The 26,015-nt window shown below is 50.6% G+C and overlaps 1 protein-coding gene across 2 annotated transcripts in view; it reads right to left on the reverse strand.

Annotated features, from left to right (window-relative positions):
- Positions 1-26,015, reverse strand: part of SLCO2B1 (solute carrier organic anion transporter family member 2B1) — a 53,773-nt gene that overhangs the window by 24,860 nt on the left and 2,898 nt on the right. The window contains exons 2-7 of one of the 2 annotated variants that reach the window (XM_030828897.1): positions 17,185-17,315; positions 15,868-16,005; positions 14,011-14,173; positions 10,550-10,783; positions 10,192-10,290; positions 7,382-7,572 (exon numbers count right to left, since the gene is read on the reverse strand). In XM_030828897.1, the coding sequence (XP_030684757.1) occupies positions 7,382-7,572; positions 10,192-10,290; positions 10,550-10,783; positions 14,011-14,173; positions 15,868-16,005; positions 17,185-17,315 (956 nt within the window). The remainder of the gene's footprint in view (positions 1-7,381; positions 7,573-10,191; positions 10,291-10,549; positions 10,784-14,010; positions 14,174-15,867; positions 16,006-17,184; positions 17,316-26,015) is intronic. The other variant, XM_030828898.1, reaches the window with a different exon arrangement.

Consider the following 26,015-nt stretch of genomic DNA (forward strand, 5'->3'; position numbering starts at 1 on the left):
ACACCTGTAACCCCAACACTTTGGGAGGCCAAGGCAGGCAGATCACTTGAGGCCAGGAGTTCAAGACCAGCCTGGCCAACATGGAGCCTGGAGCCTGTAATCCCAGCTACTTGGGAGGATGACGCAGGAGAATTGCTTGAACTCGGGACGTGGAGGTTGCAGTGGGCCAAGATTGTGCCACTGCACTCCAGCCTGGGTGACAGAGTGAGACTCTGTTTCAAAAAAACAAAACAAAACAAACAAAACCAACAACTAAGAGAGTATAATTGGAACATTCGTAACACAAAGAAATGATACATTCTATTGATTGGTTATACATTGAAAAATAAATTAAAGAAATAAGAAATGATAAATTCTTTCTTGTTTCTTAAGGTGTTGGATACCCCATTTACCCTGATGTAATTATTACACATTGTATGCCAATTCAAAATATCTCATGTAGGCTGGGCACAGTGGCTCACGCCTATAATCCCAGCACTTTGGGAGGCTGAGGGGGGTGGATCACTTGAGGTCAGGAGTTGGGGACCAGCCTGGCCCACATGGTAAAACCCCGTCTCCTCTAAAAATACAAAAATTAGCTGGGTATGGTGGCGGGCACCTGTAATCCCAGCTACTCAGAAGACTGAGGCAGGAGAATCGCTTGAACCCTGGAGGCGGAGGTTGCAGTGAGCCAAGATTGCACCACTGTACTCCAGCCTGGGCAACAGAGAGAGAGAGAGAGAGAGAGAGACTCTGTCTCAAAAAAAAAAAATCTCATATGCCCAATAAACATATACACCTACTATGCACCCATAAAAATTAAAAATGAAAACATTTTTAAAAAGAAAATGAAAAAACACAAATTTTCAAATAAAAGAATGTATTTAAATAAAAGAAAGGAGAGAGATCTGCACTCTCACGCTTACTGCAGCACCATTCACAGTAGCCAATACATGGATTCAACCAGAGTCCATCAATGGATGAATGGATAAAGAAAATGTGCTATGTATATACAAAGGAACACTATTTGGCTTTAAAAAAGAAAGAAATCGTGTCATTGTGAAAACGTGGATGAACCTAAGGACATCATGTTAAGTGAAATAAGCCAGGCACAGAAGAACAAATACTGAATGATCTACCTTGGTGTGGAATATAAAAAAGCCAAACTCATAGAAGCAAAAAGCAGAAGGGTAGTTACCAGAGCAAATTGTTAGTCAAAGGATACAAAATTTCAGTTAGACAGGAGAAATAAGTTCAGGCAATCTATTGTACATCATGATGAGTCCAGTTAATAACAATATATTGCATACTTGAAAATTGCTAAGAAAGTAGGTTCTAAGTGTTCTCACCACACACACAAAAAGATAAGTGAGGTAAGGCATGTGTTAAACAGCTTGACTTATCCACTCCCCAATGCATACATAGATCAAAACATCATGTTCCACCATAAATACATGCAATTTTTACTTGTCAGTTGAAAAACTAAATTTAAAAAATAAAAAAGTTAAAAAACATGTAAAATGGAAAAGCATATAAGTTTAGAAAAAAGACACTTTTTCTGTTAGTTTTCCCCTTAAGAGCTGGCGAGAAAGATGCGAAGAAGAAGCACTCCTGTTTACTGCACCTGCGCTTTGCCACTGAACTGCCCACCTCACCACTTTGCCTTACTTCATTCTTACAAAGACTCCGAGATGCAGATGTTATGGTTATACCCATTTTACAGATTTCAGAATTAGTAAGTGGCAGTGCCTGGCTGGCATGGTGCGGCCACCATATTGCATGGTAGACGCACCTGACAGTACTAGCTTCTTAAGCATACCCTGAGAATGATTGGTCTAAACAGAACTTGCGTTTGGAGTTCTTTTTTTTTTTTTGAGATGGAATCTTGCTCTGTCATCTAGGCTGGAGTGCAGTGGTGTGATCTCGGCTCACTGCAACCTCTGCCTCCTGGGTTCTAGCGATTCTCCTGCCTCAGCCTCCCAAGTAGCTGGGGCTACAGGCACAGGCCACCACACCCAGCTAATTTTTATATTTTTAGTAGAGACGGGTTTCACCATTTGGTCAGGCCGATCTCGAACTTCTGATCTCAAGTGATGTGCCCGCCTCAGCCTCCTAAAGTGCTGAGATTACAGGTGTGAGCCACCACACCCAGCCTCATTTGGAGTTCTGAGCTAAGGAATCTGGGAGTGGCCAACCCAGAGATTCATTTCTTATTTATGAAGAACATCTGAACCCCTGGCTCATCCCATGAAACACAGAATGTATGAAGGATCAAGGCCCTTTGTTTTGGGTTAAGTGAAGGTTGCCAGGTGGAGGGTGCCATATAATCTGCATGGTTTTTACAAATGGTAGTGATTCTCTGTCCAGCCCACCACCACTGGACCACCCTGTATGTAAGTTCCCTCAATAAACCCTATGTCTTGTTTGCTGACTCGGGGTCTTTTCTTCAGCTCCTTGAGCATGGTGCCATGCCTACTGAAGTCAGCAGGCCTCCAGCATGACATGTGTCTAACCCCTGCCATGTCTAGCCCTGTCCCTGCCTGTGCAGGATGCCTTAGACACCAAGGAAGCTCGCATGGTGCCTCTTGGGCCTGATCAGCTACCTTTCATCTCTTCTTTAGCCTCAATCTCCTCCTCTGACAGATGGCAGTGTAGGACTAGCTCAGCTGGTTTTTAGGAAGAGAACCCTTTTCCCAATTGAAATCTTATTCTTTAGATTTAGTCTTTAGACAGGTATAAAAACACAAAATAGTAGAACTACTCTGACTGAAGTGTGTGTGTGTGTGTGTGTGTGTGTGTAGAGCGGTGGAAGGCCCTTAGCCCTGCTCGGTGATACCCCTCCTCCTCCTCCCTATGGTGGTACCCTTGGGGTTCTGTGGGGTTCAATTCAAAAAACCACTCAAGCAGATCGCCCCAACGGGGCCTCAGGCCCCACTGATGTTAAAGGAAGCTCTATGTGCGGACCTGGTGGTCTGGGGGAGCCTTTCCTCAGCCCTTTGGCGCTAGGACCTGGCTTTGTACAGACAGGTGCAAGGGCCCGTGGTGCTGCCCAACCTCTGGACGTGTCTTTAACCCTCTATGGGCCAATCCCTCCATCAGTGAGATGCAGCGGGGTCTAGAGGCAGTGCCTGCAAAGAGGAGGCACTCAGGACTAGGAGGCCTGCAGCACCTCACTCACAGATGCTGCCGTGGAGACACAAAGTCCCAGGGAAATGGAGGCCTCCTGGCTGGGCAAATCCCGATAGACCAGCCCTAAGTCCTGGGTTTTAAGGACCATTGCCACCTCACACTCCTCTCCTCCATCCCTGACTATTCTCCCAAAGAAGTACATGGAAGTTAATGACTGGGTGACAGTGGACATCACAGGCTTACAGACTCTTAGCCAAAATTGCAGCCATTTAGAAATGTGGATTTGGGGAGTCGTAGACCATTCGAGGAACAGACTTTTAGCATAATGTAAGTACTTGAGCTCTATTAGGAACACAGACTTTAAAACCATATAATTTTAGAATCCCAACCTCTCAGACATATTCCAGAAATAACAGACACACAGACTCCTCGTCTCTATGGTCACAGAGTCTAGTGGTGCTCAGAAGCTGTAGAGGGACAGGGGTCCTCATGGAACAGGCTTGCCTGCCAGGAAGCAGCTCTCTGGGCCCCTCTGAGCCCCTGACCCAGCTCCAAGGGCATGTTCTCAGAAGGACCAGAGGGCATGGCGGGCACAGGAGAGTTGCTGGCTGAATGGGAGCACCACTACCACAGGGACAGATGGGGACGAAGAATCTCTCAGGGAGCCCTCAACAGACGATCTTTACCCCACAGACCCTGCAGAGCCATCTGCCAGGAGTCCTTGGGCCTAGCAGGACCTTGGGGACTGGCTGATTGTAGACAGGAAGACTGAGGCCTAGAGGGAGGTGAGGCCTGTCCTGGGTCACTCCTATGAGGGTCTCTTGGTAGCACCTGAGCTCTGAGGGCACAGATATAGGGACAGAGCCAAAGGCAAGAAAGTAGGGCTCCTGTCCCCTCCCATTCCTTGCATGGCCTCCCCCAATCCCATGTCCTACTCTTCTCTGTGGGGACTGCTATTGCCCCCTGCCCCCCAGGCAGAGAATCCCATAATCATGGCCATGGGAGAAACCTGAGCTGTCATTCGTCATCCCCTGTCTCTCTGCATCTGGCCTTCCTTCACCTTCTCAGACCTCCTTGGGGCAGGGGCTGTGGAATGCACCCCTCTTTTCCCCTGTGAAAATGCTCACATATTTCTCCAGAGACAGTGAGCCATTTAGAGGAGATGGCCTTGAACCTGTCAGAGCCGACAGACCTTGTCTGATCTGCTGCCCATTAGACAGATAGAGACACTGAGGCCAGAAACCTTCTCTGGGTCACATAATTCTTGTATTACATACTGCCGTCTCCTGGATACCTTTAAAAACAGCATTTACTTCTAAGAGGGTATTTAGGGGACCCCTAAGCCCTGAGCCTGGGAGGGGACACCTGGTGAGATTTCAGAGTTAGCTCCGCCCTTCACTTTCTCCTCTTGCCCATTCTCTCACCCTGCAGAATATACACATCCCATGTCTGGGGGCCTGGAATTTCTGGCAGCCAATTCAGCCTCATTGGGCCTTTGCTCCTGGTTTATTCATCTCCTCATTGGTGGCCCTCCTGGACCAGGCCAACCGGTGTTACTGCAAGCAGACCCGGCCAAGGCAGCTTCAGGGAGGTGGAGGAACAATTCCTCCCACATCAATATTTATTGCCTGAGAGCTGCTGGAAGCAGATCATCATGTTCTCAGCCCTTGTTTCTTTTTAAAGAACCTCTCACCCCCTTCCCTCCCCACTCCCCATCCCCAGTGTGCTGACAGAATGAATCCAGGCAGCCAGACAGGTTCACAGCTGGGGAGCCAGGGTTTCAAAGCATCATAGAGACACAGCTCTTAAAATTTGAGTCTCTGAATCATAGCAGCTCCGACTCAAGGACTCGTGCATTCTCAGAATCTGAGGCGCACAGAATATTGCTCCAGGAACCTAACCTCAGCATCTTACACAGCAGCACAGAATGGGGAAGTGGCTTGCTGCTCAAGGTCACATGACTGGCATGTGACAGAGCCCAGCATGGTCTCCCACCCCTAAACTTTGCTTCTGTCACCTATCCCACCCATGACTCAACTGGCATTCTTCTCTGTTCAAATTTAGGACTCAATTTGGAGATCATCTGTAACCAGCAATAGAGGCTCTCTCTCTTTCCTTTATAAACAGCATTCCACCTCTAAGTTCTAGGAATTTCATCTTCTCGAAACTTTGGCCTGAACTAGGCAGAATCAGAAAGGCCCATCTGTGGTTCCAAACTGTCTTCTTCCCCTGAAACTGCTCACTCCCTGGTAGCTGCTTCCCTCTGCCTCTGAGACAGCTGCACCCAATCCCAGCATCAGCCCAACTCATCACTGTCTTGGGGACATCCCATAGCAGGGCAGCTATGTGCAGTCCCCAACCTGGGTATCTCCCAGATGCACCTCTATCCCCTCGTTGCCAATGCACGGCTTCCACCTGGCCTGAACCACCATCAGAGCTGTCTCATTTCTCTCCCTGCCCCCACCCTCTCCAAACATATTCAAATGCATCAACCTGCCACAAAAATGGTCTTGCAGCAAAAACATTCAACAGGATTTTTATAAATTATCCTTTTGAAATTAGAATTACTTAGCAACAAGTTACTTAATTTATGATTGTCTATGATTTCTCAACAGCCACCTCCCATATTTGAGAAAGAGGAAATCTAACGCACAAATTTTCAGAATGTAATGAAATGTGTATAAGTATTAAAAAAATTAATGAACTTGACATTACTGGCACGTAATTAAACTTTTAGGCCTGGCACGGTGGCTCACTCCTGTAATCCCAGCACTTTGGGAGGCCGAGGTGGGCAGATTACCTGAGGTTAGGGGTTTGAGAACAGCCTGTCCAACATGGTGAAACGCCATCTCTACTAAAAATACAAAATTAGGCAGGCGTGGTGGCACATGCCTGTAATCCCAGCTATTTGGGAGGCTGAGGCAGGAGAATCGCTTGAACCTGGGAGTTGGAGTTTGCAGTGAGCCGAGATCTAGCCTGGGCGATAGGGTAAGACTCTGTCTCAAAAAATAAAAACAAATAAATAAACTTTAAAAATTGTTTCTATTTTGTCATTTTCTTTTTAATTTGAAGCCAATTTGTTGTTTTTCAGGCCTCGTGTTTTTGCGGGTATCTGGAAAACTTGGAAGTCCCTGGCCCAGAATGGCTATCCGGCCTAGTGGCTCACATGATCCTGTCCTCTCCTACCAGCTTTGTGACCCTGGGCAAATCCCTCCACTGGGCTGGGCCTCTGTGTCCTCTTCTGAGGAGAGATCCACCTGCCCCAAAAGCAGAGGAGGAGAATTCTAGACACCCCTGGAGCATCACTCCGGTCGTGACTTGTCCATGAGTCCGTGTCCTCCCTAGACTGTGCCTGCTGGAAGGGTGGAGGCCATGGACTGATCTTCAGATCCAGCCTGCGGCCTGCACTCCACACCTGTTTGTTCCCTTCACTGTCCCCGAAAGCGCCAGGTTTATTTCCACAGCCAAATCCTTCATGCAGGGTGTTTCTGTGCCTAGAATCTCTGTTCCTCTCTCCTTTCTGTGCTTCCACACATCCTTCAAAGTCCAGCTGAAATCCCTCCTCTTCAGGGAAATCTTCCCAGACCATCCTACCCACCCTCCCAATTCTTAAGATTCCTATGGCACATTCAGAATTTACAAAAACTGTAAGTGATGAGCACACAGGCCATATTGTAGTGGTTAGTATGAGGGGCATGGGCTCAGAAAGGTGCGGGTTCTCATCCCAGCACTGCCCTTGCTTGCTGGCTTTGTGATCTTGGGTAAGTCACTTTCCAACAGTGGCTCTGGGTCTCCTCAGCTGTGGAGACGGCAGGTGATATTCACTGTGCAAGGCTGTCAGAAAGATGTGATGGAGCCCAGGCAGAAAGTATAGTGCCCAGGGGGATGCAGTGTAATTTTTTTTTTTTTTTTTTGAGACGGAGTCTTGCTTTGTCACCCATGCTGGAGGTCAGTGGTGCAATCTCGGCTCACTGCAACCTCCCCCTCCCAGGTTCAAGCGATTCTCCTGCCTCAGCCTCCTGAGTAGCTGGGACTACAGGCACCCGCCACCACGCCCGGCTAACTTTTTGTATTTTTAGTAGAGATGGGGTTTCCCCAGGTTAGCCAGGATGGTCTCGATCTCCTGACCTCATGATCCGACCACCTCGGCCTCCCAAGGTGCTGGAATTACAGATGTGAGCCACCATGCCCAGCTGAAGTGTAATGTTACAAAGGAGAACAAGTGAGTGGTGCTGGAGCCTGGACCCAGTCAGGTGACATGGAGGGAGCTTACCTTCCTGGCAGGTGAGTCTGTGACTGCTAAGGCCTTTCGCCGAAACTGAAGCTCACGTTTTTCCTTGGGCATTTCCTTGGGGAAGAAGAAGTAAGGGATGGCAGCCAGGGCCACTGCACCGGCAGCGATGAGGAAACCCAGCCACCAGGCACCCACCCATCGGGGGTCCTTTATGGTCAGGCTGATACCACCTGGAAGAGAAGAGCACGGTGACATTAGGGTCAGGATGATAGGCTGTCACTTCTAAGCCACCATCCTGGGACTGGCCTCTGAGACATGAGGTGGCCCAGGCTGGGAGTCAAGAGACCTGAGTTCCAGTCTGCTCTGCCAGGTGTGTCCTGTGTGACCCCGGGCAAGTCCTTGGCCCTTTCCGAGCCTTGGCTTCTTCACCTTCTAAGGCAGTGTAGTGCAGTGGTCAAGGCCATGGACTCTGGAGGTGGACTGCTGGGTCTGAATTCCATTACTAACTCATAACCTTGGGCAACCTACATAACCTCTTTGTGCCTCAGTTTTTGTCCTTTGTGAAATATAGATATTAGTAGCTTCCAAATCATAGGATTGTTGTGAAAATTAACGAAATAGATGTGAAGCACTTAGAAGAGCGTGTGCCATATAGGTACCTGCTCCTCCTCCTCCTCTTCCTCCTTCTCATTACTATTGTGATTATTATTCTTAAATGAATGGTTAGGATTACTGTTATGTTTCTCAGACCTTCATGATGATTAATATCCCCAGGGATGTTTGTCAAAAATACCTGGCCTTACCAAAGACCCACTTAGAATGACCACAGAGTGGGGTGGGAAGGTGACCAAGGAACCTGTACCTTTAACGAGTTCCTCAGATGATTTTGATCCCCCACTAGGTTTAATTGGGACTAGATTATCCCAGATGTACCTCCTGGCTGGAACACACAAAGCTCCCATCATACTTCTTAATCCCAAGGCTGAGTTGCGTACATTCTCCTTCAATTTCCACAGCATCCGAAAATGCTTCATAAAAATACAAATGAGCTGGGTGCAGTGGCTCAAGCCTGTAATCCCAGCACTTTGGGAAACTGAGGTGGAAGGCTGATTAGAGGCCAGGAGTTCGAGACCACCCTGAGCAACATAGTGAGGCCCTGTCTCTACAAACAAATTAAAAAGTTACCCAGGTGTGCTGGTGCACACCTGTAATCTCAGCTACTCAAGAGCCTGAGGTGGGAAGATTGCTTGAGCCCAGGCATCCAAGGCTGCAGTAAGCTAGGATTGTGCCACTGCATGAGGGGCAGAGTGAGACCCCGTCTCAAAACAAAAACAAGAAAAACCAAATGCTCCTTGATATACCAACTCCACATACAGAGCTGGTTCCCCTGGTGCTTGATCCTAACTTCCTCCCAGGCAGGGACCAGAGGACTCAGTTGGCACTTAGCAAATGTAGCTGTAAAGCCGGGGATGGGTTTGGCTTTTGCACTGATTAGACTTGATTCTCTCCTAACTTGTTATCTCCCCTGCCTCCATGTCAGGCTGGTGAGAGCTCACACTTGCACCTCTCCAACCCCTCTGCTTCTCTTATATCAGTCTGTGACTGCAGCTGGCATGATCTGCCCACCCTGTGAAATCTCCCATGGAGAAGGGAGCTTCGAGGTGGTAGGTCAGTCCACAGAAATGTCACATCTGCCTGTGGAGATGCCCCGTCTGCCTGGACACAATGTCAACAGAGTCAGAAAACACACCCCCTTGCATGGAGCTGAGGTGTGTCGGGGAAATCTAGGGAACTCCTGACTCCCAGGACTTTTCTTTCAGGGGAGGGAGGGGTTGCAGCCAGAGCCCACACTCTGGACCCAGCCTTCCAGAAGGAAAGTGGGCGGGGCAGGTCTGTCCCTAGTGGCTGCTGTTCAGCGCTGCGCAGACCTGTTCTGGCTGGAGGCGCTTGTGGGCAAAAGCTGGGTAACAAGAAGCAGCGTCTGCATGTTCATTCAGCCACACACATGTCACCTGAGGCTCCCAGGACCTGGCAGAAAGTCTGCAGGTGAGAATGGCAGGAGGCAGGAGGCACATCTGGAGCTGTCTGGTGTGATGAGTTGGGAGCTGGGATGCCACAGTGACACGCTCTAACAGGAGTACCCTACTGCTCTCCAAGGACTCCAGAGCCCCGGAACCCCGAACACCCCTCCCTCCTGGCCACCTTCAGACCAAGCGTCAGTCCCACTCCTTGGCCCACTCTGACCACTGCCTGGACCAGAGACTACTGTTTCCCAAATGGTGCCCCTGGCAGTTTCCTAGACTCTGAGCTGGTCAGAACTAGAAGGGTTCTTAGAGGTCACAGTAAATGTCCCATCTGAGAGAGGCCCAGGGTAATACTTTGAGTCACCAAGTTCTGCTCCAAAAGTTCTCTCCAGTGTGCACTGTCCTCTCTGTTTAACTCAAGTCTTGTTTCCACCTAAAAACAGAGGCTCCCTACAGGCAAGAGAGTACGTTCTTCCACCTGCCCCACAGCATGTGTGAGCAGGGGGCTGAGGGCCTAGTGAAGGTGGGGTATGGATCAAGGCAAAGACTTCTAGTAATAGTAGTGATGGCAACCACAGTTCCTCATCTGATGGCACTTTACAGTTTATCTCTACCATCTCACTGGACTCTGATCACAGCTTTAGGAGACAGACAGGACAGAGATTATCTCACAGATGAGAAAGCTGAGGTTCGGAGAGGCTAAGAGGCTTGCCCAAGGTCAGTGGTACTGCTAGGATTTGAACCGGGGCCCCCTGGCTCAGTGTCTCCTATGAGAGTGGCAGTCAGTTAGCTAGGGTCTAGCAAACACGTGTTCCTGAGGCTCACCTTCTGGCATCTGGTTAATGTCCACATAAAGACGCAGCATGAGGCTGCCCAGCCCAAAGGCCAGGCCTGGCCCCATCATGGTCACTGCAAACAGGATCCCTACAACACAAAGCCTGAGTTAGGATCCTCTGGCCCTGTCTTCCCTCTGCAGACCAGTGCCTGCCCAGTCTCTGATGGGCAAGAACACTCTGTCTCCCCTGGTCAGGGATGGGGAACTCTCCAGGGCTTCCCTGGACCTTTACTGGCCAAATGGGGCAGGGGGCAGGGACTCCATCTCCAGCCCCAACCCTGGGTCTCTCTTCCTCCTAGTTGAGCCTGGCCTGACCCTCAGAGGCCAAGGGATGGCACTGGTCCTCACCAAGGTAGAGGGGCGAGTTGCTGTTGTGGGCAAAGTCATCGATGTAGGAGATGCCAAAGGGCTGAATGGGCACCCCGCCCACACCCAGCAGGGTCTGTGCCACAAACATGATCCCCACCACACTCAGATGCCGGGTTTCTGTGTAGCTTGAGCAGTTGCCGTTGGAGGGGGCCGAGGCTGGGGCCGAGGTTGTGGGCAGGCACAGGGAAGCCTTGAAGTCCTGTGGCATATCCTCTGAGAGATGACAATGAAAAAATATTACAACAATAGCTAAGACTTAAATAGCGCTTACCCCAGGGGAAGGTACTGTTCTAAGTGCTGTGTATAAAAATAAGTTGAGCCCCACAACAAACCTCAAGGGTGAGTGCTCTCATTACGCCCGTTTCATAGGTGAGGAAACTGATGCTTAGACAGCAACTAGTAAGGGAACACGGCCAGGATTGGAACTCGGGAGGTCTGGCTTCAGAGTCCATGCTCTTAAACCGCCCTACACCACCTTTCTGAGCTGAGACATTTGCAAGTGCCATAGCAACGGTGGCCTCTGGGTGGGGCGGGGTGGTCAAAGGTGGTACAGTTTGAACTGGGTCCAGAAGAATAAACACAATTTTCCAGAAAAAGAGGGAGGGGAGGGGTGTTCCAGGGAGAGGTCACAGTACGGGCAAAACCCAGGGACTTGAAAGGGCACCGTGCCGGGAGAATGCAAAGCTCAGAATGGCTAGATCACAAAGTGTGAGGGCAAGGCCAGGGCTGAAGGCACAGTGGAGCAGGGTGGGGCAGCTGGGGCTGGATTGTGGAGGGCCCTGGGGCCCTTGGCATTCACTTTGGGGGAGGGTTCAGTGCCAGCTTGGGACACAGATGCAGAGTACAGAAAAGAATTTCTTAATTTAGTACCTGACATTTGTTCCCTGGAGCTCACCAATATTTGGTGAGCAAACTTGAAGAGACCCTCACACTAATATTATCCCAAATGTGGCTGTAGAAGCAGCCTTCTCTCTGCAGCCCTCCATTTATGGAGCTGGGACTCTGAGCTGTGTCAACCCAGCCCGGAGAGCCACTCCCTTGGGCTGCAAAGAGCCATGTGAACCAAGGTCAAGAACCTGAAAGAAGCCTTCCACGAAGGCTGCCTGGGACTTGCTGTGTGACTTTGACAGAGGCCCTTACCCACTCTGGGCCTTGGTTTCTTCATCTTTCAAATGAAAGAAAGAACAAAATTTGGCCGGGCGCTGTGGCTCATGCCTGTAATCCCAGCACTTTGGAAGGCCGAGCAGGGTGGATCACTTGAGGTCAGGAGTTTGAGACCAGGCTGGCCAACATGGAGAAACCCCATCCCTACTAAAATACAAAAATTAGCCTTGAGTGGTGGCACATGCCTGTAATCCCAGCTACTCAGGAGGCTGAGGCAGGAGAATTGCTTGAACCTGGGAGGCGGGGGTTGCAGTGAGCAGAGATCACGCCACTACATTCCAGCCTAGGTGACAGAGTGAGACTCCATCTCAAAAAAAAAAAAAAAAGAAAGAAAGAAAGAAAGAAAGAACAAAGTTCTCCAGATAAGGAATTCAGAAGCGGAAGAATTCAGCAGTTCAGAACAGCAGCTAAGGCAGTGCTACCTGGGTGTGACCTTGGGGCAGTTCCTCCCCTCTCTGAGCCTTGGTTTCCTCACTTGTGAGGAAGTAATGATAATCCCTGCCTCCTGGAGTCATGAATATTAAGAGTGGTGGGTGGTGAGTGTGCCCGGGCATGGGGCCTACTAGATGTTAGATGCAACAATTATTGGAGAGGTCATGTCTGCCTTCCCCATCCTTGTGTCCCCAGTGCCCTGCAGAGGGCCTGGCACAGAACACAACTTCATCAGTCTTGGATGAAGAATGAGTGAATGGAATAGCCTGGAGTGTCAGAACAGGAGGGGAGTTTGGAGATCTCTGAGTCTCTCCCATTCTTTGGGCTGATGTAAAGACAGAGGCTCAGACAGAACGGCTTTGCCTGAGGATTCAGGGGCACCTATTGCAGAGGGGTTTGTATGGTAGTAAGGATGAAGAACATGCGTGACCTTGCACAGAAAAACCTCTCTAAAGTGAAAATTCTGTACAAAGAAATGTGAGTAAGTATTATTTTTTGGTATTCCAAGCAGTTCTCTTGACAAGTTTCCATACAGGCCTAGAGAACGACTCTGCATTCTTTATACACACGCTGGGCTTTCCCATTTCCCTGCCTCTGCACCCATGCCCTCCCCTCCACCTGCAACTCCCACCTTCTCTCTAAGCTGCAGCTCAAGTGCCACCTCCTCTAGCCCCTCCAGCTCCCTCCAGTTGCCAGGGTCCTTCCCCTATTCAGGGCTCTAATGGCCTCCTCTGGCCACCTCCCAAGGTGCTGGGCTCTACACCTTGTAGCAGAGTTGCCCGTGCTCACGCCAACCCTGCACCCCACTGGGTCATGTCTGCTTCATCTTCTCTCCCCTATCCCTGGCCTCTGGTCTGGTACAGAGTGGGACTTCAGAGGTGTGAGCTGGTGGGAGGATGAGGGAGGAAGCCTGCTCTCTGACAGTCTTCCTCCCCTAGGAAGGCTTCCTCCATGCCAGGCTGGGGTGTGGGCTCCTCCCACCCCTGTGCTTCCCTCCTCACACAATTGTTTTTTGTTTTGTCTGTCTCCTCTCCCAGGCTGAGAGCTCCCTAGAGTAAAAAGGACTGATTCCCCTGAGAGGCTCAGGCATGAAGTAGGCAGCATTAAGAGTTTGTCGGGTGTCCCATTGGATGGATGAATAGATAAATAGATGGATGAGTAGGTGGATGGATCGATGGGGTGGATAGATGATGGATGAATGGATGGATGGATAGATGGGTGAGAGGGTGGGTGGGTGAGTGGGTAGGAGAGGGAAGGAATAAAGTGAATGATCAGGTTGTTAGGGTCATTCTCTAAGAGACAGGCATCCACTTGTCAAGTAGGGCCTCAACCAAATCCCACTGGGCTGAACATGGCTTCACCATTCCTGTCCAGAATTCTTTCATTTTTTAAATTTGTTCATTCACTCATTCATTCTTTCTTTTCCCAAAGTCTTTTATGAGGATTAAATGCATGACTACACATTAAGTGCTTAGAGCAGTGTCTGGTGCATAGTAAGTAGTGTATGACACTATTATTATTACACACGCAATTCCTGAGGGTCTACTGCATGCCAGGCCCGCAAAGTAGGCTGTGTTGTAAATTCACCCCCACCTAAAAAAACCCACAGTGACATACAAGCAGGCCCTCACCCCTCTGCGCAGGGCCTACTTCCTACCCCACTCCCCAGGTCTGCCAGAGACCCACCTGGGCTGGGGCCTGGGGAGCCGGGTTGGGTGGGGGACTAGCAGCTGTCCTGGGGTGTTGGGGTGTATCCTGCCCGATGAATGCCTGTGGGGTGGGCCCCAGCGCAAAGCAATGCAGAGGCTCACGTCCCACTCCTGCCCAGCCCCTGCTGCTCTTACCAGGGCTGGTGTTGTCGTAGCGGTATGGCTCGGAGATGAAGTGTGGGAGAGTCATGAGCAGGCCGGCCAGGGCCACAAGGATAGCCCCATAGCCAATCATTCGGGGCCGGTGCACCCGGCTGCCAAAATAGCTCACAAACACAATCAAGGCTGTGTTCCCCACCTGCAAAGGGATGAGGTGACCCATTAAGGTGGAACAGTGCCCAGGACTGGGGGCCTGCACTATCCTTGTCTCTATCTCTAACTTCCGTAGGCCCATCTGAATAATGGACTGAATAAAAATCATCTGGGTCTCCCTCCTGGGTCCCCCTGGGAAGGGCCGCACTGCCCCGTTAGGGGAGAGAAATGAGGGCAGAGTGGAGAAAGCTAGGAGTTCAATTCCATTTTTGAACACAGATTGGACCCCATGTTAGAACATGGGGAAGGATGGGCCATCGAATGAAGGGATTTCGAGTTTCAGGAATGTCATAAACAAAGTCCAAAGCCAGGTCAAGGCTTGAATTTTTTTTTTTTTTTTTTTTTTTTTTGAGATGGAGTTTCACTCATTGCCCAGGCTGGAGTGCAATGGTGTGATCTCAGCTCACTGCAACCTCCTCCTCCCAGGTTCGAGCAATTCTCCTGCCTCAGCCTCCCAAGTAGCTGAGATTACAGGCATGTGCCACCATGCTCGGCTAATTTTTGCATTTTTAGTAGAGACGGGGTTTCACCATGTCGGCCAGGCAGGTCTCGAACTCCTGACCTCAAGTGATCCTCCCACCTCGGCCTCCCAAAGTGCTGGGATTACAGGCATGAGCCACCGTGCCTGGCCCAAGACTTGACCTTTTGAGCCTTAGGATCACAATCCTAGGATGTGAGTTCAGGAGGGGACTTCAGTTCATGCAGGGCAGGGACAGTCTCTGCCACCATGAGCAGGGGGTGCATTGGCTCTGCTGCTTATTGATTGGTGACCGTGGGTGAGTCCCAGACACTCCTCGCTGGGGGAGTGGGGCAGTATCAGCAGGGGAGCCAGGGGATGGCTGACCCTGGAAAGGACAGCCACACTCCATAGTGGCTGTATCCATAGATAGGGCCCTGAGGCCCAGAGACAGGGGAGTGACTTGCCCAAGCTTCCAGAGCAAAGTAAGGACTTTCCCCTCCCACCTCTGAGGCAGGTGCTGAGGAGGATCTGGGGACACTGCAGCTGGACGGCCTTGGGTTGTGAGGAATATGACACATTACCAAGGGGGGAGAATTTCATGGGAATCTGCCCGGGGGACAGGGGAGAAAGACAACTTCCTTCAGGGTAAAAACATCTGGCGGGGGAAGGACTGAAGGACTGGGGCACAGCTGGACTCTGATCTCCAAATCCACCCAAAGCAGCCCATCTGCTCCTCCCTGCTTGGCTGTGGGCCCCACAGGCCTGTGAATCTCTGGGCAGTTCTAAGGACAGACACCCTGTGCCATGGTATCCCTCCCCCCACCATCCCAAGGCCCAGAGGTTCCGCTCTTGATGCGATTTAAGCCTCTCTCACTACTGTTGAAGTGACTTTCTTTGATTCCTTCCTGGGACAGGAAATAGTTGGGTGCCTGAAAAGGTAAAGGACACAAAGTGGGAGTGGGTGGATATGGGGACCCTGGCTAGCTCTGAAATACCCCAGGACCTGACCCTTTAGAGGTTCCCAAGGGGAGACAGCCAAGTCCAGGTCCTAGAAGACAGCTGCAAATGCTCTGAGGTTTCAGGCAGGCGCTGGGACAGGGGTTGCCTGAGGGCACTGGGAGGGGAAGGCCTTAAGGTAGGGTAGTGAGAGGGGAGGCTGGTGGAAGGTGCGGTGCAAGCCTCCCTCAGTGTCCACCCCTGTGGCTGGGCAGGGCCTGTACCTCGTTGAAGGAGGCCAGCAGCCCCGACGTCTGGCTGGAGAGGCCGAAGCGCTTCTCCACTGTGGAGATGGAGCTCTTTAGGTAGCCGGAGATCATGAGCTGCGCCAGCTGCAGCAGGCTGTGACACAAGACGAACAGCTGTGGGGGGACCCGGAGGCAGGCAGAGGTGGGCGGTGCATGGGGAGACAAACAGGGGGAAGGAGGCAGAGACAGCAGCAAGGAGTAGAGATGGGGAAACACAGTCACAGAAGGAGACAGAGGGCGGGAGAGTGACCAACAGAAGAGAGACAGAGAGAGACCAAAGGAGACAGGGAGAGGAGGAGGGAGGGGAGGGAAAGAGAGAAAGGGAAGAAAGCCCAGAGGAGGTAGGGGGCAGAGAGAGATGGTTACTAGTGTAGCTCACAGCTTCTCACACAGGACTAAAAACTAGAAAAGCTATCCTGGGTACACTCCAGGGGCCTGGGGGCTATCGAAGAGCCACAAGACCAAGAGTAGGGTCTTCCCATGGCCAGGAATGGTGGGAGCCCCTCTGACTCTCAGAGCCCCCCTTGGCTGGGCTGGACTTTCCTCCCAGTTCTACCATCCTGCCCCTCTCTCAGGGAAGCTATCCCAGATTCACCCAGATCCTTCTCCATCCCACCCCCACTAGTCCTCTCCCAGAGTGGCACTGTGAGGCCACCTGCACACACTGAACCCCACCACAAACATCCCAGCCTGCCTGGAGTCTCCTCCTGAAAAACTCTAAAAGAACTCCTAAGAGAAGAAAAACTTTAAAGGATTAAAAAGTAGAGTATTTATGACAGAGCTTAATATATTCACTCTGTTCTGAGTCTCAGTTTCCTCATCTGTACAATGAGGACAACAGCCCAAGTTCCCAGGGATATTGTGAGAACTAAATAAGATCACATGTGAGTGGCACCTGACACAGTGCCTGGCACCCAGTGGGCTCTAGTGGACGTTGGATGTTCACAGCTGCCCTTGGTGGAGCCAGGACTCCCAGTATCCACATAGGTTTGGGATCCCCAGGGCACTTCTCTATTTCTCTGGGAAAGTGGGAAACAAGTGGTGCCTCATCCTGCACTACTCCAAGAGCACCCCTTTCCTCTCTGGGAGGAGCGAACATGTACTGGCCACCTTCTATATGCCCAAAACCCAGCTGAGTGCTTTCGCAGATCATCCCTTTGATCCTCACAGCCATCCATTCTATAGATGAGGAAACCAAGGCTCAGAGAAAGTCTTCCTTGGCATTACACAGCCGGTACGTGGCAAAGCCTGCTCTTCTAGACTCAGAGGCCCCTGCCAGGCCCTGAGAGGTACCTTGATGTTATGGAACACACTTGGCCGCACGTCCTGAGGGTCTGGGCTGGCTTTGCCTCCAGGTGTGTTTTCTGTGCCCATTGTGGCTTTGGTTTCCTTGTCTGGTACCTGGGGTCCCTCAACCGCTGGCCCTGAGGGACAGAAAACCAGGGAAAGAGAATAGATAGAATCCCAGAGAATGGCCCTGACCTGATTAGGTAGCCCTAGACCTCAGAACCAAGGACTTTCAGGAATTCTTAGTGGTTGATGAGAATCTGAGAATTAAATCACCTTCAGCCTTCCTCATTCTTAGGTCGCAGTTCTGGAAGGGACTTTCCTAAAAGGGTGTGTATCCCTGTGCCCCTGCTGATCCAATACCTATTGGGTACCTATTTCACACCTCACTCTGCTCCTGGCAAAACTTCCCTTCTAGGGAGAAGCTGCTGACCTCTCTACACAACAAACCTGCAGGTAGTGGCCCCAGCAGTAGGGTAAGTTGTGAAGACTCTCAGCCTGCCTTGGGTTGTGAGACAGCCCGTGCTCTTGGAGACTGAGTCTGGGCCTGGGACTGTCTGGCTCAGTCTAGGATCAGAGGTCTGGGGCAGGTGCAGGGTCAAGGCTAGGTCCATAGTCAGGGAATAAAGGCTTTTCTGGGGTGTATTGGAGTTGATTTCAACCCCTGCACAGGGAACCCTTGGGCATGTCATCAGAGAGCTAACCAGCCAATCCCCAAATCACACCATCAGACCATGTTGCTGGTCAGGGCAGAAAGGGTCCTCTGAGTTTGTCTCATTTAACACCCTTGTGGACAGAGGCCCATGGGGTGATAACTGAGGACACAGAACTGTCTTGGACCCTTGGCCTCCTTTACACATGTTGGCTTTCCTCACATGGTAACTATGATAACTGTCAGTATCTCACTCACTGCAATGAGAGGAAAGCTGAGCCCCTTCAGAGGCATCTCCCAGGGTCTCCTGAGCTCACTCTCAGTGGGGAGCCCGGAAGTCCAACCTTGAGACTCCACCCCTCCATTTAGACTGAAACCACCTGCTCCTCCTGGCAGCCCAGGCCTCCTTGGCCTTCCTCCCCTCCTGCAGCTCCACTTCCTGCCGGAAGCCTCCATTGTTTCATGTCCCTCTCACCACCGGCAGGAGTTTCCTTTCACTCAGCATGCTTTCTGGAGCCTGAAAATTGACCTCAGGATTCCTCTGACCTGGGGGACTCTCACTCTATCTCCAGGGCTGAAAGACAAACTCAGGGAGGGGGCTACAGAGGCCCTGAACCACCACAGGTGAAGTTTTTGTGATCCTCTTACAAGGTACCTGGGAGCCTGAGGATTTTTAAAATTGAGATGTAATTCATAGCCATAAAATCCACCCTTTTAAAAGTGCACAGTCCAGTGGGTTTTAGTACATTTACAAAGCTGCACAACTATCTCCACCATCTAATTCCAGAATATTTTCATTCCCTCATAAGAAGTCCCATACCCATCTGTAGTCACCCTCCATTCCTCCCTCTTCCCTGGCAAACACTCATCTACTTTTTGTCTCTATGAATCTGCCTATATTCTGAACATTTCATATAAATGAAATCACACAATATGTGGCCTTTTGTGACTGGCTTCTTTCACTTAGCATAATGTTTTCAAGTTTCAGGTATTAGAAACATTCATGTACAAATTTTTATGTAGACATACATTTTCAATCCTCTTGGGCGTACACCTAGGAACGGAATTGCTGGGTCATATGTTCATATAAAATAATTCTATGTTTAACTATGTGAGGAACTGCCAAACCATTTTCCACAGTGGCAACACCATTTTACACTCCCTCCAGCAATGTTCCAATTTCTCTACATCTTTGCTAATACTTTCATTGTCTGCCTTTTCAATTATAGCCATCCTCATAGGGTAGAGGTGGTATCTCAGTGTGGTTTTGGTTTGCATTTTTCTAATGACTAATGATGTTGAGCATCTTTTCATGTGCCTACTGCCACTTGTATATCTTGCTTTGGAGAAATGTCTATACAAACAGGTTGAGGAATTTGGCTGAGGAAATGGAAGTGCGTGTGGCTAGGGAGGAGTCCCTCTGCGGGGCATAAACACTCAGAGGAAGCAAGGAACTGTTGAAACAAAACTGACACCTGACAGGAGGAGATGGGAAATTGGCCTAGGGAAGAGGAGTGTCGTGGAACACTCATTGGGAGTCACTTTAAAGGCAAGGAGGAAGTAAGGCAGTTCAAAGCAAAGGCTCCCAGAGGAGGTGGAGGAGACCATTTCTGAGCCTCAGCTCCTCTCACCAGCCGCAGGGGGTTTCCTGCTGTAGTCTGGGCTCTGTGCCACAGGCTTTCTGTGCACTGGCCCATTAACCCTCTCCACAGCTCTGTCCCTTTGGTGTCTTATTATCTCTATGCTTCTGATAAGGATACCCAGGCTCAGAGGAACTAGCTTTGCTGGTTAGCATTGGTCCTAGGACTCAAGCCCAGGTAGGTGTTAAACTCAACATCACTCAATGCTCCTTGTACAAGTTTGACAGGCAGAAGCACACTGCTTTTCTCTGTCTTGGCCCACCCAAACCTAGCCAAGTCACTTCATAGGTAGCAGTGCCAGTCCACCAAGGGTCCAAGCCAACCAGGTGAGAGAGCGGGAGCTGAGGCTGGGAGCAGAAGTCCCTGACCTGGAGCCCTAGCTCTGAAGGAAACCCAAGGAATGGATGGGGGAGAGCAGGGAAGGCGTGTGGGCCGTCTCAGAATGTGAGGCCCCCAACTCCAGGCCAGACCCTGGACCCTCCACTTAGCTTCCTGGGTATACTGGAGGCATCCTTGCTGTGCCCCAGCCTGTCTAGCCCCAGTTCCAGCCCCCTGGCCTCTCACCTGCCCGCTCGTAGAGCCTGCTCACCTGCCTCAGGTGAGCTCCCACTCCAACCTCACCTCTGGCTCTCCCTGAAGCTTCAATCCCAGCCTCTTCTGTCAAGGCTCAAAGCCTTCCCGGGATTACTTTATCCTTTAGAGATATGGCTGTTTGTGGAGGGCAAAGTCCACAGCCTGTGCCTCTGGGCAGGGGAGGGAAGCACTGGCCACATTCCTCCGGGATCTGAGAGGAGCACGAGTCATGTATTGGGGGTCAGTTGGTTACTGAATGGGGCTTGTCAGGCAGGCTGTCCACCCCCTCCGAGCCTTTCCTGTGGGCTGGGGTCTCTGCTGACGCGCTGACAGCAAACTTTCCCCTCCCTGACTCAGGGCAGAACTCCCCTTGGAAGGATGGTCGAGTCCAGGACTGCGTGTCCTCCTGTGGAAGGGCATTGAGGACTTTGTCAGGGGCCACCCCTGACAGGAGGAGGGGACGGCCATGGGACTGAACCTGGGCTAGGCAGGCGGTCGCCTGTGGGAATGAGGGGACCTGGGGCAGGGAGCCAGGCCCTAGTTTAAAAAACTCAGTCCGTCTCTCTCCCAGGTGGGCAGCTAAGTTTTGGGGTCCCAGATAGGCCAGGTGTCTCCAGGGGCTAGGGACCCGCAGCCCGAGCTGGCCCGCAATGGGTCTGTGTGCCTGACTGTCAGTCGGTCACTTGGCTGATCACTCATGCAGGCACACCGTGTCCATCTGCTGGTAAGCCAGCCAGACAGTGGGCTACTGTCTTTCAGGAGAGCTGTCCGTTCAGGCCGTCAGTCAGCCACCTGCCTGCAGCTCCTCATAAGACAGTCAGACAAGTTCCTGAAAGTCTGTCAGCCACAAACTTCGTTTCCCAGGTATCTGGTCAGTCAGAGACTCACCCTTCAGGGGGCTGCCCTTCACGGGTAGAGTCAGCATTCTCCACACCACCTGAGTCTGGGTGATGAGGAGCAAGGTTTCAGAGACCAGCCTGACTGCAAGAACCACCTTCCCTTACCTGTTCTCTGCGGGAAAGACCCAGGATTTTGCCTCCTTTGGCTGCCTCCCAGCTGCAAACGGCAAATCTCAGGGAAATGTGAGGCTGAGAATAGGCTTTAAGGCCTCAGACCTGGGTTGGAATCCCAGCTGTGCTACAAGCGCACTGTGTGAGCCTGGACATATCCCTTGAACTTTCTGAGCCTCAGTTTCCCCATTTATAAGGTGAAGATAACAGTATTTACTGATGGAATTCAGGACACACTACTCCCCAAATATGGCACCTTGGCCACATTTGAGAAAACAGTAGAAGCAGGTCATGAAACCTAGGATAGTCACCCCACTCTGACCTTCTCCCGCCTTTCACCCTGAAACAGGTCATAAGATCCTCATTTGAGAGTTGCTCTCTTTCTACCTGGAGAAAAGAAACAGCCTTAACTTTGAAGACGCAAGGACACAGAGAAGAATCTGAACAAACAGGCCTTGCTAGGTTCCCCCAGGTGTGTCACCATTAGCTCACACCCTCTTCGTGCAATACCTCTCCACAACTATACACTTCTTCATCAAACTTGGCATAAAATGTCACAAGTTTTTGACATTTTAGGCTAGATGATTAAAAAATAATAAACCAGCCTGGGCAACATGGTGAAACCTCATCTCTACTACAAATGCAAAAAATTAGCCAGGTGTGGTGGTGCATGCCTGTAATCCCAGCTACTCGGGAGGCTGAGGCAAGAGGATCACTTGAGCCTGGGAGTCAGAGGTTGCAGCGAGCCGAGATCGTGCCATCGCACTCCAGCCCAGGCAATAGCGTGAGACCCTGTCTCAAAAAATAAATAAATTAATTAATTAATTTAATTTAATTCAGCATAATAAAAACTAAAACGTTTAAGAATACACACGTCTTCCCATTTCTTTGGGTCTTCATCTCTGAAGGCCCTTGTGTCATGTAAAACTTATATTAAATAAATTTGGGCCAGGCGCGGTGGCTCATGCCTGTAATTCCAACCCTTTGGGAGGCCGAGGTGGGAGAAGTACCAAGCCCAGTAGTTCCAGAGTAGCCTGGGTGACATGGTGAGACCCCATCTCTATGTAAAAATAATAATGAAGTAAATTAAATTTTTAAAAGCCAAATAAATTTGTATGCTTTTCTCCTGTTAAGCTGTCTTTTGTTATAGGGACCTCAGCCACCAGCCTAGCAAAGAGTGAGGACAAGAAATCTCTTCTCCTCTATACGACCTCAAAGAGGTAAGGCCTCTGGGGCAGCTGGCCTGGCATATAGGTGGCCCTTGCTCTCTTTTCCTGATAAATATTCAAACACATCTGAGGCAATCGGGCCCAGCTGGATCCATCCCCTGCCACACACACCTGGTCTTCCTCCAGGTAAATCCCTCCATCCTGACATCACATTCATCCATCTCTGGATCATCTCTCTCCCTCTCTGGGCTAGGAGGCAGTGATACAGGCTTGAAGCCCCCAGCTACAATGCAGGGACTGTAATCCCTCCTTCCTGGTGCAGAAAGCATCTCCTGAGGATGAAAACCGTCTATCCCCACATTCAGCCTAAGAGCTAAAAACCCAAAACTCTACCTTACCATCTACATTCACATGATGGTATTTGCTATTTCACTGTCTTCATTAGCAACATTTTTCCTCTTCCTAGACTGTCTGTCCAAAGCAAATGGTTTGATTGTTCTTTAGAGAAACTTCCTGAAAGATGGATCAGCCCTTCAAGGGAAGAGGCTGTGGCCCTCAGATTCTCAGACTATCTCCCCACAAAATCCAAAACCATTGAATTGAGATTCTTACCCATCTCCATCTCCATCTCCATCTTCATCTTGAGTAGGGATTGGGTAAAATAAGGCTGAGACCTACTAGGTTGTATTCCCAAAGAGTTAGGCATTCCAGGTCACAGAATGAGATAGGAGGGCAGCACAAGGTACAGGTCATAATGACCCCGCAGATAAAACAGCTTGCAGTAAAGAAGCCGGCTAAATCCCACCAATGCCAAGATGGCAATGAGAATGCCCTCTGGTTGTCCTCACTGCTACACTCACACCAGCACCAATGACAGTTTACAAATGCCATGGCAATGTCAGGAAGTTACCCTATATGGTCTAAAAAGGGGAGGCATGAATAATCCACCCCCTGTTTAGCATATCATCATGAAATAACCATAAAAATGGGCAACAAGCAGCCCTCGGGGCTGCTCTGCCTATGGAGTAGCCATTCTTTTATTCCTTTACTTTCCTAATAAACTTGCTTTCACTTTACAGACTCACCCTGAATTCTTTCTTGCACGAGATCCAAGAGCCCTCTCTTGGGGTCTGGATCCAGACCCCTTTCTGGTAACACCTCCAGAGGTGTTGGGGTGGGAGGCAGCCAACCTCAAGGCCACGAGTCCCTGCCTTGGGCCCTTCCTACCTCCTAAGTTGCTTGGGGTTCCCTGGGCCTGCAGATCCCCCTGTCAAGCTCCTGCAGCCCAGCTCATCTCTCATCTCTCCCTCCATAAAACCCCCCTGCCAGGCCAATTTCTGTTGGTCACTCTCTTGCATTATTTATGTTTGCCTCTTATCTGCCTGACTAGGCAATAAACTCTCTCAGGGCAGAGGTTGTCTTGTACTCCCCCAGTCCTGGTGGATCATGTTAGTTCCCTGCTGAAAGCCTCTGGGTGAGAAGACTTTGGATTCAAATATTTGTTTTGTCATATCATAGCTGTGTGACCTAAGGCATCTGATTTAGCCTCTCTAAGCCTGTTTTCTTCTCTGTAAGTGAGTGAGCAGTGTCTATCTCCCGGTGTTTTTATTAGGATTAAAGGAAAATGTCCTATGCCTGGTATACTGTGGTCCTCAACAATGGTTAGCCCCTCCCCAACTCCCAGCTCCATCTGCAAACCGTGAGTACAGGCTCAGTCCCAAGGAGGTCAAGGCTAGTGGAAGCCGGTCCCATCCCATGTACCCCCCACCCTAGTGAGCATTATTCCCTGGCTCCAATAGATTCTTGCCATTCCCCAAATTCATCATGTTCTTTTCCACCTCAAAGCCACCTGTATCCTCAGCCTGGAGTGTCCTTCTTCCCCAGCAAACCACTTATCTTTCGAGGCCTGGCTCAAGCCTGGCCTCATGGTGGCTCACACCTGTAATCTCAGCACTTTGGGAGGCCAAGGCTGGCGGATCACCTGAGGTCAGGAGCTCGAAACCAGCCTGGCCAACATGGTGAAACCCTGTCTCTACTAAAAATACCAAAATTAGCCAGGCGTGGTGGTGTGTGCCTGCAATCCCAGCTACTTGGGAGGCTGAGGTATGAGAATTGCTGGAATCTGGGAGGCCGAGTGTGCAATGAGCCAAGATTGTGCCATTGCACTCCAGCCTAGGCAACAAGAGTGGAACTCCGTCTCAATAAAAGAACAAGATTGTTGAATTGAACTAAACTAAATGAAGGGGAAGAGAAGGCTGGAGCACGGGGTCTGTGGGTGGGGACTGCGGTGGTGCGCATGAGTTGGGATGGGGGCGGCATGAGGGCCCTGAATGCTCCAGTTCCTTGTTCGGCCTGGCCCAGCATTCTGGAGGAGAGAGAGTCAAAGGCAGGAAGGGGGCGTGTCTCCAGGCATTGGGCTTGGCTGTCATATTTGGGAAATTCTTCCCAGCAGGACCTTGGGTGGTCTGCTGGGAGGACAATAGCATGCTTGAGGTCCAGCTTTGTGAGACTCCAGCTGTTGTTTCTTGAAGGAGATCTGGCAGGGTCGCGGAGGGGCCAGGCAAACTTTCTGGTGATTTCCCAGCTCAGTCAGGAACTCTGAGCTGAGACTTTCTGTTCCCAGTTGTAACCCCGGCTACCCCATCTAGACCCAGGATGACCTAAAAATGAGCAACTAGGGCCTGGAGGGAGGGTCACCCTATGCCTAAAACAAGGAGCCAGAGGCTCAGAGATAGGCAGCTATGGCTCAAGGCCATGCTCCATTTCCTCCATGTGGTCCCAGCTAATCTCTCTCTGTGCTTAAATTGACCCCTTAAGGAGTCCGTGTTATCCCATCTCACTCGTATCATGAAGCTCTAGTGCTCCAAACACAAGGTGACCCAAATGACCGTCTTCAGGCTGTTTTGGCACCAGAGACCCTGGGGTCAGGGCAGGCTTCCTGCAGAGCCGGCTCCCTCAGGTCTATGTTCACCAGGCACAGGCTGGGAATATTGGAGCCTTCAGTACAGATTTGTCCAGAAAGAGGGGAAGAGGAGGCCAGGAAGGGCTCTGTTACCAGTGGGAGGCTCAAGTTTGAGCCCCAGCTCTGTTGCTGAGTAGCTGCATGGCCTTGGGCAGGTAGCAGAACTCCTCCTAGCTTTTGTTTCCTCATTTGTTGTTGTCGTTGTTGTTTTTGAGATGGAGTCTCACTCTTGTTGCCCAGGCTGGAGTGCAATGGCGCAATCTCGGCTCACTGCAGCCTCTGCCTCCCAGGTTCAAGCAATTCTCCTGCCTCAGCCTCCATAATAGCTGGGATTACAGGCATGTGCCACCACGCCCAGCTAATTTTTTGTACTTTTTTTTTTAGTAGAGACAGGGGGGTTTCACCATGTTGGTCAGGCTGGTCTCGAACTCTTGTCCTTCATTTGGAAAATGGGCCCAGAGTGCTTTGTTATCATAAAAGTTCTGCACATGGCCAGGCGCGGTGGCTCATGCCTGTAATCCCAACACTTTGGGAGGCCGAGGCAGGTGGATCACGAGGTCAGGAGTTCGAGACCAGCCCGGCCAACATGGTGAAACCCCATCTCTACTAAAAATACATAAATTAGCTGGGCATGGTGGCGAGTGCCTGTAATCCCAGCTATTCGGGAGGCTGAGGCAGGGGAATCATTTGAACCCGGGAGGTAGAGGTTGCAGCGAGCTGAGATGGCGCCATTGCCCTCCAGCCTGGGTGACAGGGTGAGACTCTGTCTCAAAAAAAAAAAAAAAAAGGTACTGTACACAAGAGTGAGGTTATTACGAATGTTCCCAGGAC

Source organism: Nomascus leucogenys, chromosome 15, assembly GCF_006542625.1.
Source record: "Nomascus leucogenys isolate Asia chromosome 15, Asia_NLE_v1, whole genome shotgun sequence".
Classification (NCBI taxonomy): domain Eukaryota; kingdom Metazoa; phylum Chordata; class Mammalia; order Primates; family Hylobatidae; genus Nomascus; species Nomascus leucogenys.